The 14,627-nt window shown below is 37.8% G+C and overlaps 1 protein-coding gene across 2 annotated transcripts in view; it reads right to left on the bottom strand.

The window, feature by feature from the left end:
- VPS13C (vacuolar protein sorting 13 homolog C) overlaps positions 1-14,627 on the bottom strand; it is a 183,144-nt gene extending 168,517 nt beyond the window's left edge. For both annotated transcript variants that reach the window (XM_060097248.1, XM_060097249.1), the window contains exons 1-2: positions 14,449-14,627; positions 1,057-1,100 (exon numbers count right to left, since the gene is read on the bottom strand). In XM_060097248.1, the coding sequence (XP_059953231.1) occupies positions 1,057-1,100; positions 14,449-14,548 (144 nt within the window). In that variant the 5' untranslated portion in view covers positions 14,549-14,627. The remainder of the gene's footprint in view (positions 1-1,056; positions 1,101-14,448) is intronic.

Here is a 14,627-nt window from a genome sequence, read left to right as displayed (position 1 = left end):
GGGAAAGAAAATTTAAATATTTTGAGAGTCCACTACCTGCCAGGCTCTACTTTTTATTTTATTCAAGCCATAAAGGTACACAAATATTATACTGTTTTGTATTATTAACTTCATTCTAAAGATGGTTAAACTGATGCTCAAAGAAATTGAGAAACTTCCCAGAAGTCACACAGCTGGTCAAAGCCAGAGCTATCACTCAAACCTAGGTCGGCCAGAGTACAAGGTCCATGACCTTTCCACTATGCCAGTAACAAAATAAACTGTTACTTCTTGAGTTCTACTCCTAGATCTTCAACATCCAAAATTGGCTTCCATGAGACCAGTCATGGGAGAACTTTGTGTATAAGGCTCTCCTTAATTAAACAGTTCATCATGTAGAAATTCAACCAGAGGTCAAAGCTAGGACTATAAAGCATAATGTAGGTTAATTATAAATCTGACCTATTGATTAAAGAATAAACTCATTCTTAAGACATTTCATAAACTCAAATTAAGTCCAAGAGGCTAAAAACAAAGGGGGGTAGGAGTCTTGGAAGATGGGGAGAGTTTTGTTTTTAGCTCAATAGCAAATGACCCAAATTACTGTCTAGAGCTAGATTCCAAAAAAAATCTATTTTACGTCTTAACATTACCATAGTATTATAAGGCTGGACTGCCAATATATTTCTAAAAAATACAATTATTTATTAGATACATTGTTAAAATAAAGTCCTTATTTACCTGAAAAATATTTAAAGATAATTCTGAAGAAAACTATTTCATTAAGACAAATGTCTATTACAAAGCTATACAGTCAAATATATAAAAGGGAAAAATATTATTTTCAAAGAGATACTATTTCTATCATTAGTAAAAAAATTTTTTTCCTAAATCTTCAATCTCAGCTTTTCCTAGAGCAAACAGTTAAAAAAGTAATCCTTCTCTGAGCGACTCAATCACTTCATCTGGCACCTGGTACCAGATACCTAGTAACCAGGGTTTCTAAGAGCTTACTGAATTAACTGAGTAGTCAACATAGTTAAAAAAAACAAACAAACAAACAAACAAAAAACTTACCAGAGCATTTTCTTTTATTTGTAGATTATCTAAAGCCACATTACCTTTAAAAAATAAAAGACAAAAATATGAAGTTAATACACCAAATTGTTACCCTGTCTTAATGCAAAACCAAACACTATGATACTATGCTAAATGCTAAGAAGTCAGCAAAGCAAACTTCAAGAATTTAAGGAGCTACTGGCACAAAAGAGCTGCTACTTATTGTAAATATTTTAGGCTAGCCCAATGCAAAACAAATTACAAAATAGTTACTCAGGCTAACATTTAATGAGAAAGAAGTTGAAACACACAATTGTAAAGCAATTATACTCTAATAAAGATGTTAAAAAAGAAAGAAAGAAAGAAGTTGAAGACTTCAGACTAAAGAACTTTAGAACCAAAGAAAGTATCCATCATTTTTAATTATTAAGCCAAAATCTCAAAAGAAGGAAGTAAAGAGCTGACTATTATAACAGATCAATTATCCTGTAACCCAGGATTCTTTCCTTAATCATGGTGTCAGTGAAAATTTTCTACAAGACCACAGTGTTAATCTTTTAAAATTTCAAACATCCTACTTTCCCAGTAATTACTGTTTATGATTCTAATATTCTTTCATTAGTCCAACTTTTTAAAAGTCTATTCAGATATTAAGTTATAAAAAACTAAAGTAACAATGACACGATTACATGACTCAAATTTTAAACACTGCACTTATATGCTGATACACAATATGTAAGTATTCTTGCTTACATAAAAACTTAAGCAAAAGAAAAAAGTTTTCATTTCACTTAAATTCTCTAAAGATTACTAAAACTAAAGTTTCAACACTAAATACAAGTATAAATTATGCAGTTATGCATTTTCTTAATCACTCATGACACATTTATTATTTTAAAAATACTATGCTTCCTATGCACAGATAACAACTACAAGACTAGATACTAAAATAATCACAGTTGTTATTGCCATATAATAAAGTTCATTTCCTTTGCATAAGTATATTGTAAATTTCCTAAGATAAACTTAAAAACTTCAAAAGGAAAGTAAGAGGTAAGACGCCTCACAAATGGGAAGAAAATACTACAGCATAATAATAGGAAGAAAGCATCTACAATATAATGCAGAGAAATTAAAACCTGAAGTAGGCAGTAACTTCAGAGTCAAAGAGATAGATTAAAAAGTTATTTTGGAGATAGCCACATCCACCACAGGGCAGACAGAACAACCAAAAAGAACTACAATCCTGCAGCCTGTGGAACGAAAACCACATTCACAGAAAGACAGACAAAATGAAAAGACAGAGGACTGTGTACCAGATGAAGGAACAAGAAAAAACCCCAGAAAAACAACTAAATGAAGTGGAGATAGGCAACCTTCCAGGAAAAAAATTCAGAATAATGATAGTGAAGACAATCCAGAATCTCAGAAAAAGAATGGAGGCAAAGATCGAGAAGGTGCAAGAAATGTTTAACAAAGACCTAGAAGAATTAAAGAACAAACACCTAGAAGAATTAAAGAACAAACAAACAGAGATAAACAATACAATAAGTGAAATGAAAAATACACTAGAAGGAATCAACAGCAGAATAGCTGACACAGAAGAACGGATAGGTGAACTAGAAGACAGAATGGTGGAATTCACTGTACAGAAGAGAATAAAGAAAAAGAATGAAAAGAAATGATGACGGCCTAAGAGACCTCTGGGACAACATTAAACGCAGCAACATTCACATTATAGGGGTCCCAGATGGAGAAGAGAGAGAGAAAGGACCCAAGAAAATATGTAAAAAGATTATAGTCGAAAACTTCCCTAACATAGGAAAGGAAATAGCAACCCAAGTCCAGGAAGCGCAGAGAGTCCCAGGCAGGATAAACCCAAGGAGAAACATGCTGACACCCATATTAATCAAACCAAAAAATTTAAAGACAAAGAAAAATTATCAAAAGCAACAAGGGAAAAATGACAAATAACTTACAAGGGAACTCCCATAAGGTTAACAGCTGATTTCTCAGCAGAAACTCTACAAGCCAGAAGGGAATGTCACTATATATTTAAAGTGTTGAATGAGAAGAACCTACAACCAAGATTACTCTACCCGGCAAGGATCTCATTCAGATTTGACAGAGAAATCAAAAGCTTTACAAACAAGCAAAAGCTAAGAGAATTCAGCACCACCAAACCAGCTCTACAACAAATACTAAAGGAACTTCTCTAAGTGGGAAACCCAAGAGAAGAAAAGGACCTACAAAAACAAACCCAAAACAATTAAGAAAATGGCAACAGGAACATACATATCGATAATTACTTTAAATGTGAATAGGTTAAATGCTCCAACCAAAAGACACAGGCTGCCTGAATGGATACAAAAACAAGACTCATATATATGCTGTCTACAAGAGACCCACTTCAGACCTACAGACACATACAGACTGAAAGTGAGGGGATGGAAAAAGATTTTCCATGCCAGTGGAAATCAAAAGAAAGCTGGAGTACCAATACTCATATCAGATAAAAGAGACTTTAAAATAAAGAATGTTACAAGAGACAAGGAAGGACACTACATAATGATCAAGGGATCAATCCAAAAAGAAGATATAACAATTATAAATATATATGCACCGGGCTTCCCTGGTGGCGCAGTGGTTGAGAGTCCGCCTGCCGATGCAGGGGACACGGGTTCGTGCCCCAGTCCGGGAAGATCCCACATGCCGCGGAGCGGCTGGGCCCGTGAGCCATGGCTGCTGAGCCTGCGCGTCCGGAGCCTGTGCTCCACAACGGGAGAGGCCACAGCAGTGAGAGGCCCGTGTACCGCAAAAAAAATAAAAAATAAAAAATAAATAAATATATATGCACCCAACATAGGAGCACTTCAATACATAAGGCAACTGCTAACAGCTATAAAAGAGGAAGTCGAGAGTAACACAATAATAGTGGGGGACTTTAACACCTCACTTACACCAATGGACAGATCACCCAGACAGAAAAGTAATCAGGACACACGAGCCTTAAATGACACAACAGACCAGATAGACTTAACTGATATTTATAGGACATTTCATCCAAAAACAGCAGATTACACTTTCTTCTCAAGTGAACAAGGAACATTCTCCCGGATAAATCAAATCTTGGGTCACAAATCAAGCCTCGGGAAATTTAAGAAAACTGAAATCATATCAAACATCTTTTCCAACCACAACGCTATGAGATTAAAAGTCAAGTACAGCGGGAAAAAACGTAAAAAACACAAACACATGGAGGCTAAACAATACATTACTAAATAACCATGAGATCACTGAAGAAATCAAAGAGGAAATCAAAAAACACCTAGAGACAAATGACAATGAAAACACGACGATCCAAAACCTATGGGATGCAGCAAAAGCAGTTCTAAGAGGGAAGTTTATAGCAATACAATCCTACCTCAAGAAACAAGAAAAATCTCAAATAAACAATCTAATCTTACACCTAAAGGAACTAGAGAAAGAAGAATAATAAAAACCCAAAATTAGCAGAAGGAAAGAAACCATAAAGATCAGAGTAGAAATAAATGAAATAGAAACAAAGAAATAACAAAGATCAATAAAACGAAAAGCTGGTTCTTTGAGTAGATAAACAAAACTGATAAACCTTTTGCCAGACTCATCAAGAAAAAGAGGGAGAGTACTCAAACCAATAAAATTAGAAATGAAAAAGGAGAAGTTACAACAAACACCGCAGAAATACAGTGTCATAAGAGACTACTACAAGCAACTCTATGCCAATAAAATGGACAACCTGGAAGAAATGTACAAATTCTTAGAAAGGTATAACCTTCCAACACTGAACCAGGAAGAAACAGAAAATATGAACAGCCCAATCACAAGTAATGAAATTGAAACTGTGACTAAAAGTCTTCCAACAAACATAAGTCCAGGACCAGATGGCTTCACAGGTGAATTCTATCAAACATTTAGAGAAGAGTAACACCCATCCTTCCCAAACTCTTCCAAAAAACTGCAGAGGAAGGAACACTCCCAAACTCATTCTACGAGGTCACCATCACCCTGATACCAAAACCAGACAAAGATACTACAAAAAAAGAAAACTACAGACCAATATCACTGATGAATATAGATGCAAAAATTCTCAACAAAATACTGGCAAACAGAATCCAGCAACACATTAAAAGGATCATAGTCCATGATCAAGTGGGATTTATCCCAGGGATACAAGGATTCTTCAATATATTCCAATCAATCAATGTGATACACCATATTCACAAACTGAAGAATAAAAACCATATGATCATCTCAATAGATGCAGAAAAAGCTTCTGACAAAATTCAACACCCATTTATGATAAAAACTCTCTAGAAAGTGGGCACAGAGGGAACCTATCTCAACATAATAAAGGCCATATATGACAAGCCCACAGCAAACATCATTCTCAATTGTGAAAAAGTGAAAGCATTTCCTCTAAGATCAGGAAAAAGACAAGGATGTCCACTCTCGCCACTATTATTCAACATAGTTTGGGAAGTCCTAGCCGCGGCAATCAGAGAAGAAAAAGAAACAAAAGGAATCCAAATCAGAAAAGAAGAAGTAAAACCATCACTGTTTGCAGATGACATGATACTATACATGGATAATCCTAAAGATGCCACCAGAAAACTACAAGAGCTAATCAATGAATTTGGTAAAGCTGCCAGATACAAAATTAATGCACAGAAATCTCTTGCATTCCTATACACTAACAACAAAATATCAGAAAGGAAATTAAGGAAACAATCCTATTCACCATTGCAACAAAAGGAATAAAATACCTAGGAATAAACCTACCTAAGGAGGTAAGAGACCTATACTCAGAAAACTAAGACACTGATGAAAGAAATCAAAGATGACACAAACAGATGGAGAGATATACCATGTTCTTGGATTGGAAGAATCAATATTGTGAACATGACTATACGACCCAAAGCAATATACAGATTCAATGCAATCCCTATCAAATTACAAATGGCATTTTCTACAGAACTAGAACAAAAAATCTTAAATTTGTATGGAGACACAAAAGACCCCGAATAGCCAAAGCAATCTTGAGGGAAAAAAACAGAGCCGGAGGACTCAGACTCCCTGACTTCATACTATACTACAAAGCTACAGTAATCAAGACAATATGGTAGTGGCACAAAAACAGAACTATAGATCAATGGAACAGGATAAAAAGCCTGAAGATAATCCCACACACCTATGTTCAACTAATCTATGATAAAGGAGGCAAGGATATACAATGGAGAAAGGACTGTCTCTTCAATAAGTGGTGCTGGGAAAACTGGACAGCTACATGTAACTGAATGAAATTAGAACACTCCCTAACACCATACACAAAACTAAACTCAAAATGGATTTGAGACCTAAATGTAAGACCAGACACTATAAAACCCTTAGAGGAAAACATAGGAAGAACACTCTTTGACATAAATCACAGCAAGATCTTTTTTGATCCACCTCCTAGAGTAATGGAAATAAAAATAAACAAATGGGACCTAATGAAACTTAAAAGCTTTTGCACAGCAAAGGAAACTATATAAACAACAGAAAAAGCAACCCTCAGAATGGGAAAAAATATTTGCAAATGAATTGACAATGGATTAATCTCCAAAATATATACATAGCTCATGCAGCTCTATATTAAAAAAACAAACAACCCAATCAAAAAATGGGCAGAAGACCTAAATAGACATTTCTCCAAAGAAGACATACAGATGGCCAAGAGGCACATGAAAAGCTGCTCAACATCACCAATTATTAGAGAAATGCAAATCAAAACTACAATGAGGTATCACCTCACACGGTCAGAATGGCCATCATCAAAAAGTCTACAAACAACAAATGCTGGAGAGGCTGTGGAAAAAAGGGAACCCTTTTACCCCGTTGGTGGGAATGTAAATCGATACAGCCACTATGGAGAACAGTATGGAGGTTCCTTTAAAAACTAAAAACAGAGCTACCATATGGTCCAGCAATTCCCCTCCTGGGCATATACCAGGGAAAACCATAATTCGAAAGGATACATGCACCCCAGTGTTCATTGCAGCACTATTTACAATAGCCAGGACATGGAAGCAACCTAAATGCCCATCGACAGACGAATGGATAAAGAAGACGTGGTACCTATATACATTGGAATATTACTCAGCCATAAAGAGGAACGAAACTGGGTCATTTGTTGAGACGTGGATGGATCTAGAGACTGTCATACAGAGTGAAGTAAGTCAGAAAGAGAAAAACAAATATCATACATTAACACATATATGTGGAATCTAGAAAAATGGTACAGATGAACCGGTTTACAAGGCAGAAATAGAGACACAGATGTAGAGAACAAATGTACGGACCCCAAGGTGGTGGTGGTGGGAGGAATTGGGAGATTGGGATTGACATATATACACTAGTATGTATAAAATAGATAATAAGAACCTGCTGTATAAAAAAATTAATTAAATAAAATTTTTAAAAAAGAAGTAAAAATAAAAACCAATTCAACAACACCAACAACAGGTTACTCTGGAGGCAGAAATGACAAGATGTCATCACTGACCAAATATAGGGATAATACAGTAGTCATGGAAAACTGATGTGTTTGAGAATTGGGAAAAAATCCTTAAAATGCATTATATGTATAAAAATTACATAAAGTGGAAAAATATTCCTGGGTTTAACTGTCAGATGGCATATTACAAAAAATTACAATTGGGAATTCTACTCAGGCCAAAAGAATTGATCTGCACAGAAGCTAGTGCATATTTGAAGGAATCCAAACCAATTTAACATGATCTAAGACCATACGGAGACTTATAAACTTGCTCATGAATTTTGATTGTCCTACCCATTAATTTTCAACTAGTGGGTCAAGGGTCACCAGGAGTGCTCACAAGTAACCTGCAGTAGATATGAAGCATTTTCTAATAATTATTAAGGCACTAACATAATAAGCGCCCTCATAAAAAGCACACTTTCTACTTTCTCGTTCTTTAACGAAGTAATAGATGGTATTTAACATGTGAAATACTGAAAACTACCAATATGGCTAACAGAGCTAAACAAGTATATTTAGAAAGGCAGATAAAAAACGGTAATGGCGATTATTGCTAGGAGGTAGAATTAAGGATTTTTTATTAATGTTCTTCAGTATTTTCTAGTTTTTACAATAAACATGTATTACTTTCATGTTAAAAACTATTACACAAATTGTAATATGAAATGGGGAACAAAACAAGGTAAATTCTAATGTCAATATGACCTCAATATGTATTATATAAATTCTTTCTGTATTTACTATTTACCTTCTCTACAGACACATTAAAAAGATCTATTTATACTACTTAGAGTCCAGCAAACAAATGCACACTTCCTCTCTGAAAAATGTGAATGTTATCTAACAAACAGTAAATATAACAATGAAATAAGAATGATACAGTCTATGAATTATTTGCACTGAAGGAGGAGCCACTAGTCCTAACATAAAGAGAAGGGGAGGAACGGCAGTGTATTTCTGATTAACACCAGGGTAAAAGCGCATTCATTCATTCAACCAGTAGATGCGTGCCTTATCTAAGTAAGGCACTGCGCTAAGAAGTACTCTTCCACTAAAATGCATGCTTTTCTGCAGATACAGAAAGCAGACTCCCTCCTAAATATCAACCATCTTATATTTAACTCAATACTAAGGAAAAAGTTAAGATTTAGCTTTCCATTTCTATTCAAGATAACATAATTCTATACACATGCAAATAACTTTAATAACTATAATCAGATCACCCTGGGCTAAGAACACAAAGAGGCCACAGGAAGTTCCTGAAAAACCTAGACGAAGGGTAAATATGTCTAATCTTTTAACAATAGCCAAAAAAAAAAAAAGGCGAGGGGAGAATGACTAATAATTGGAGATGGATAGACTTAACTCTGCCAGCAAGGAAGGCACTAAAGCCAATCCCACAATCAAGTGTCCCTAATCCCATGAATTTCTAAAGAAACCAAAGTGAGAGACAAGTAGAGAAGTTCTGTGAAATGATTTCCTTCTATGATGGACTGGCAACCCTAAAGGATGACAGCAAGCAGTAAGTGTAGTCTGGCTTCAGAAGACAAAATTTCTAATTTTTAACCCTGTATGATACTCATAAATAAACAGAAACATTTTGGATGAGCATACATGACTAGAGTCACATATACAGTTTCAAAGCTAATCTTGAAGGATATTTTAAGAAGTATCTTAAAAAAGTAAATCCTGGATCAAAATTTATCTAATAATCTTTACAAACGAACCAGAAGAGGGGAATGAAAGTAAATCCATTAAATTAGCAAATAAAACCAAGGCAAGCAGAGTTGGAGCCATCTCAGAAAAGTTCAATAGAAAAATGGTTGCTAAATTACAGAAAATAACAAGGTTAGTATATTTATGAATAAGAATCAAATGGTACTGGCATAATTTGGAACAAGCCCACCTCAGTCCAAGAATGGCCTTTAAAACACAAAATGACCTACAAAATAAACACAAGAAATATAGTGCTGATGTTAAATACCTCCAGTCAGAAATAACCTATCTGAACTTTCACAGAAGTTTCACTACACCTTTCTTATGGCACTTAACACTTAACTATTTAAATCCCCAACCTGATCATAAACTCCTTATTGATTCTCCTCATAGTAGGTACTCAATAAGTCTTGACTCAATTAATTAGAATGCATATTGTACTGAAATAGGAATGACTACAATAAGAACATAAACCTTTCTATTTTATTTTATTTTTTTTTTTTTTTTATTTTTTTTTTTTTTTGCGGTATGCGGGCCTCTCACTGCTGTGGCCTCCCCCGTTGCGGAGCACAGGCTCCGGACGCGCAGGCTCCGGACGCGCAGGCTCAGCGGCCATGGCTCACGGGCCCAGCCGCTCCGCGGCATATGGGATCCTCCCAGACCGGGGCACGAACCCGCACCCCCCGCATCGGCAGGCGGACTCTCAACCACCTGCGCCACCAGGGAGGCCCAAACCTTTCTATTTTAGAAAACACTTTCAGAGCTATTACATTACTTGATCCTCACAGCCTCCTGGTGAAGGAGGCAGGACACAGAAAGAAACTGGGGCTTGGAGAGCTTAAGTGACTGGCCTAAGAATACTATGTCAATGTAGTAAACGGTTATCCTGATGGAAGATTATGCATTTTCTGTTAACTAATTCTGGACGCTTTTCGTCGAGTGCTGCTTTCAGTTGGTCTAACTGGGAGCAGTACCTGTTGAAATTAATTGTTTGGTTTTCCGGAAGGAGCTCATAATAGAGGACTCCTTCCAATCCCACCATTACACAACATCACCTTCTTTGGACGAAGACCGGCCTTTGGTGTGGTTGGTGGTGGTTCATTTCGCTTGCCCCACGATCTTTTCAGTTCCATATTACTATACAGTATCCACTTTTCATCGCCCATCACAATTTGTTTTAAAAACGGAACGTTTTCATTACGTTTCAGTAGAGAATCGCAGGCGGAAATATGGTCAAGAAGGTTTTTCTCACTTAACTTAGGTGGAACCCAAATATCAAAGCGATTCACATAACCAAGCTGGTGTAAATGATTTTCAACACTTGATTTGGATATTTTTAGTATGTTGGCTATCTCCTGTGCAGTATAACGTTGTATGTTCTCAATTATTGTTTCGATTTGATCGCTATCAACTTCAACTGGTCTACCAGACTATGGAGCATCGTCCAGGGAGAAATCTCCAGAACGAAATTTCACACACCACTTTTTTTTTTTTTTTTTTTTTTTGCGGTACATGGGCCTCTCACTGTTGTGGCCTCTCCCGTTGCAGAGCACAGGCTCCGGACGCGCAGGCTCAGCGGCCATGGCTCACGCGCCCAGCCGCTCCGCGGCATGTGGGATCCTCCCAGCCCGGGGCACGAACCCGCGTCCCCTGCATCGGCAGGCGGACTCCCAACCACTGCGCCACCAGGGAAGCCCTCACACACCACTTTTGACACGTTCGATCAGTCACAGCACCTTCTCCATACACTGCACAACTTTTTGTGCATTTCAGTTTCGTTTTTACCTTTCCTGAAATAATAAAGCATAATATGCCGAAAATGCTGCTTTTTTTCTTCCATCTTCAATATTAAAACAGCTACACAAAAATTCACCAATTTTGAAAACTCTTTTTTTAAATGCATGCTGATGTGAGAGCTGTCACATACAATCTAACAAAATGTTTTCAAATGAAGTTAAAGAACTAAGTGCTACTAGAGCCATCTTACAGAAAAAAAAAACGAACAAACCTTTTGGCTCACTCAATATTTAACCCAAATTAACCCATCTAGACTCATTCTAATAGGAGTTCACAGTAACTTTATCTTGGGAGGGGAAGCTAAGGGAAGGAGAAGAAACAACTGACGCTCACTCTTCCATTTCCCTATTGAAACAGGAAGTTTTGGCAAAGAAAGTTGGAAAGCTGCTATGTCACCACTGAACTTTCTCCTTTTCAAGTATATTTCAGGGCTTTCGTAAGAGTGAGTAGTATGGCAGAGCCTCCTAGCAGAATGGTTACCCAAGTACCACCTTCCAGCTCTATTTGTAGAAAAGAGGTGAAGTTTTAATTTATGATACTATTCAAATATGTGGAAAGTTGTTTTCAATAAAATTTTAAAGTGTTGTTTTAAATAATGATACCTAAGTCTAAGTACATTATAATATTGAACTTTTTGTTGTTCACTTTACATACTATAGGACAAGCTAATAAGAAATGTGGCTTTCACTACACCAAGTGTTGGCTGGGAGGAAAGGAATAAAAAAAAATTCCTCAATAGGTTTAGAAACACTTAGATACTGCTATGTTTTATGGATCAAGATAAAAAGAAGCAAAGAGGCCTGTTTTTTCTTGCATTCTCAAGCTGCCCTCCGACTACCTGTTAAGACTATATATATATAGATTTGGATTCACAAGTAATCAGCATGAGGCTGAAACTTTATTTTTCTTGTCGTATTTCATGACTGTGGCTCTCTGCTCACTGGTACCAAGTGAAGAACAGAAAGGAAAGAAACATGATCTAACTACCATCTCTCACCATGAATGCAGAGCAAGTGGCAGTACAACTTAATGAAGGAGCTCACGCTGCTCTGGCCTTATTCAAGTCACAGAAGTTCAAAGCGAGAAGAAATGACCTTTATATATCCAGAAGCACAGCTATGGGCTGATAAACCTGATTGGACTTCCACTGGAGGCATTTCCTAAAAGAAATGGGTTTATTTGCTCTGGCCTATTATAAAGTTGATGTTGGCCATGGGCAGAATACCTTATTGTAAAAAAAATAATAATAAATTGCAAGAAAAGAAAGTTTCCTTTCCTACACTTCACCAAAAAAGAGGGCAAGAATGATGTAAAATTATAATGGCATTTTAATTTCTAACATGAAAAAATTCAAAATCCTCAGGCAGTATACTTCACAATTTCACAGTATATTTACAATTAGAATCACAGAGTATTGGCCCTGGAAGGACCCTTAGGTGTTACCTAGTCCAACCCCTAAGTCTTAAAGAAAAACAAAAAGGAAAATAAGATATGGGAGGGAAGGAATCTTCGACTGTATCCATAAACTTTATTTAATTTTTAAAAATCTGAGATAAATAGGGCAAAACGTTTTAACTTGGGTAAGCAATTCTGAGTAGTGATTACATAGGAATATTATATTTTCTGGTATGATTTTTTTTCTATTAAAGGTGAAATTAAGATGAAGAAATTAAGGACCAGTGAGGTAAATGGATTGTCGAACACACCAACCTCAAACCCAGGTTTTTCCTAAATGCTAGCCCAGAGCCTTTTCAGATTTCAAATAGTGTTTACAAACTACAAGAAATAATTTGTATTATTAGACAGTAGTCTGAAGAAACACTTAATCCCTGCAGAAGGCACTGGCCATTTAATTCCTTAAATGTCTCCTTTACTTCTCTTTCTCTTGCACTAAGTGTGAGGGGAGGGCATGTAAACAAAATATGTTATGCTGGGCAAACCACGCAGAACCAATAAAAAGATCAGTAAACTACTAAAAGCAGGCTCCTCTGTAATTTAGGGCAGCACAAAAAAATTGCTCGCTCTCTCTCTCTCTCTCTCTCTCTCTTTCTGTCTCTGTATATGTATATATATACGGTCCATATATGTAATTATAAATTTTAGGAGTCAGATTTTTTTAAAAGTAAAAAGAAATGGGGGAATAAATTTTAATGATATACTTTATTTAACCTAATATATTCAAATATTATTATTTCACCATGTAATCAACATAAAACATTGTTGAGATATTACACTCTTTCTCCTACTAAGTATTTTCAAAACTCGGTGTGTACTTTATACTTCTAGCACACCTCAATTTGCACTAACTACGTTGCAAGTGCTCCTATAGTGGCTACTGTATAGGACAGATGGGGCTAGGACTACTTGTTGACTGAATTAAAAGCAGTTCCATCCACTTGAGTAGTTCTTTAGATTTCCCTCCAAAGCTGACAAAATGCCCAAAAGTCTTCTGCAGAGTGCAAAAGTATCCCCAACGTCCCCAAAGCTTAACATGTAAATGGTGCAAATAATCTTTTTGAAGAATGGAGAAGCACACTAACAGTCTACTTCTATACACAACCCCTAGGGTAGAAGCATTGGTGTAAATTCTTCGGCGTGCAACCAAGCAGCACCTTATGATGATGCTGGTCGTGGCCTGAATTTCTCTCTATCGCTCCAAAACAAAACTGAAAGTCCTCTTCCTGTTGAGAGAATAAGCAATATTAAGGGAAGCTGTCACGTTCTCAGAAGCTCAAAGTATTATGAGTAAGAATCCCTACCGACAAGCCTTTCGTAAAGATCCTCCCCTGCCTGCCGATCCTTTCCCAAACCCTGCAATGTTAAAGAGAAGCCAGCTCCTGCTCGCTATCAACTGCCAAAAAGATCACTGCGAAACACAATTTCTTTTTTCTTCTTCCTTGGTGCCACTTTGAACGTGTGAGGCCACGCAGCCATCCTCGCTCCACGCGGTGTGGGAGCAGAGAGGGGTTCTTTATGCTTCGGGGCCAAAGGGGCCAGGCTGAGGGCAGGGAGAGGCCGCCCAAGGTGGGCAGGTGGGACGGGGCAGGGGCTTCGGCCTCAAGGTCGCGAAACCCGGGAATCCCGGCAGCCCGGGCGGACACCCCGTGGCGGCGGAGGCCAGCGCAGGCCTCCCCACGCCCCGCACCTGCGGCCCAGGGAGGGGGCCCAGCCGAGCGCCCCCCCCCCCGGAAGCGGAGTCTCGGGCAGCGAAGGGAGCACGGCCCAGGCTGGAACCAGGAAAGGAGCAGCCCGCGGCGTGGGCCCCTCGGCCAGCGCCGGCAACCCCAGACAGCCCGCGGCCGCGCCCTCTCGCTTACCGCCCCAGATCCCCAGCTTCAGCTGGGACTTGTTCAGGTTCTCCACATAGTCCCCCAGGAAGCGGTTCAGCAAGTCCGCGACCACCGACTCCAGCACCATGGTGGCCTGAGGCGCGGGAGAGGGAGAACCCGGAACCGCCCGGCACAGCTGAGGGCGGCAACCAGCGCGGCAAATTACA

The sequence above is a fragment of the Mesoplodon densirostris genome, chromosome 4 (assembly GCF_025265405.1).
Source record: "Mesoplodon densirostris isolate mMesDen1 chromosome 4, mMesDen1 primary haplotype, whole genome shotgun sequence".
NCBI classification, from domain to species: Eukaryota; Metazoa; Chordata; class Mammalia; order Artiodactyla; family Ziphiidae; genus Mesoplodon; species Mesoplodon densirostris.
The sequence above is the reverse complement of the archived record's forward strand: the minus strand, read 5'-3'. Positions and strand labels throughout refer to the sequence as shown.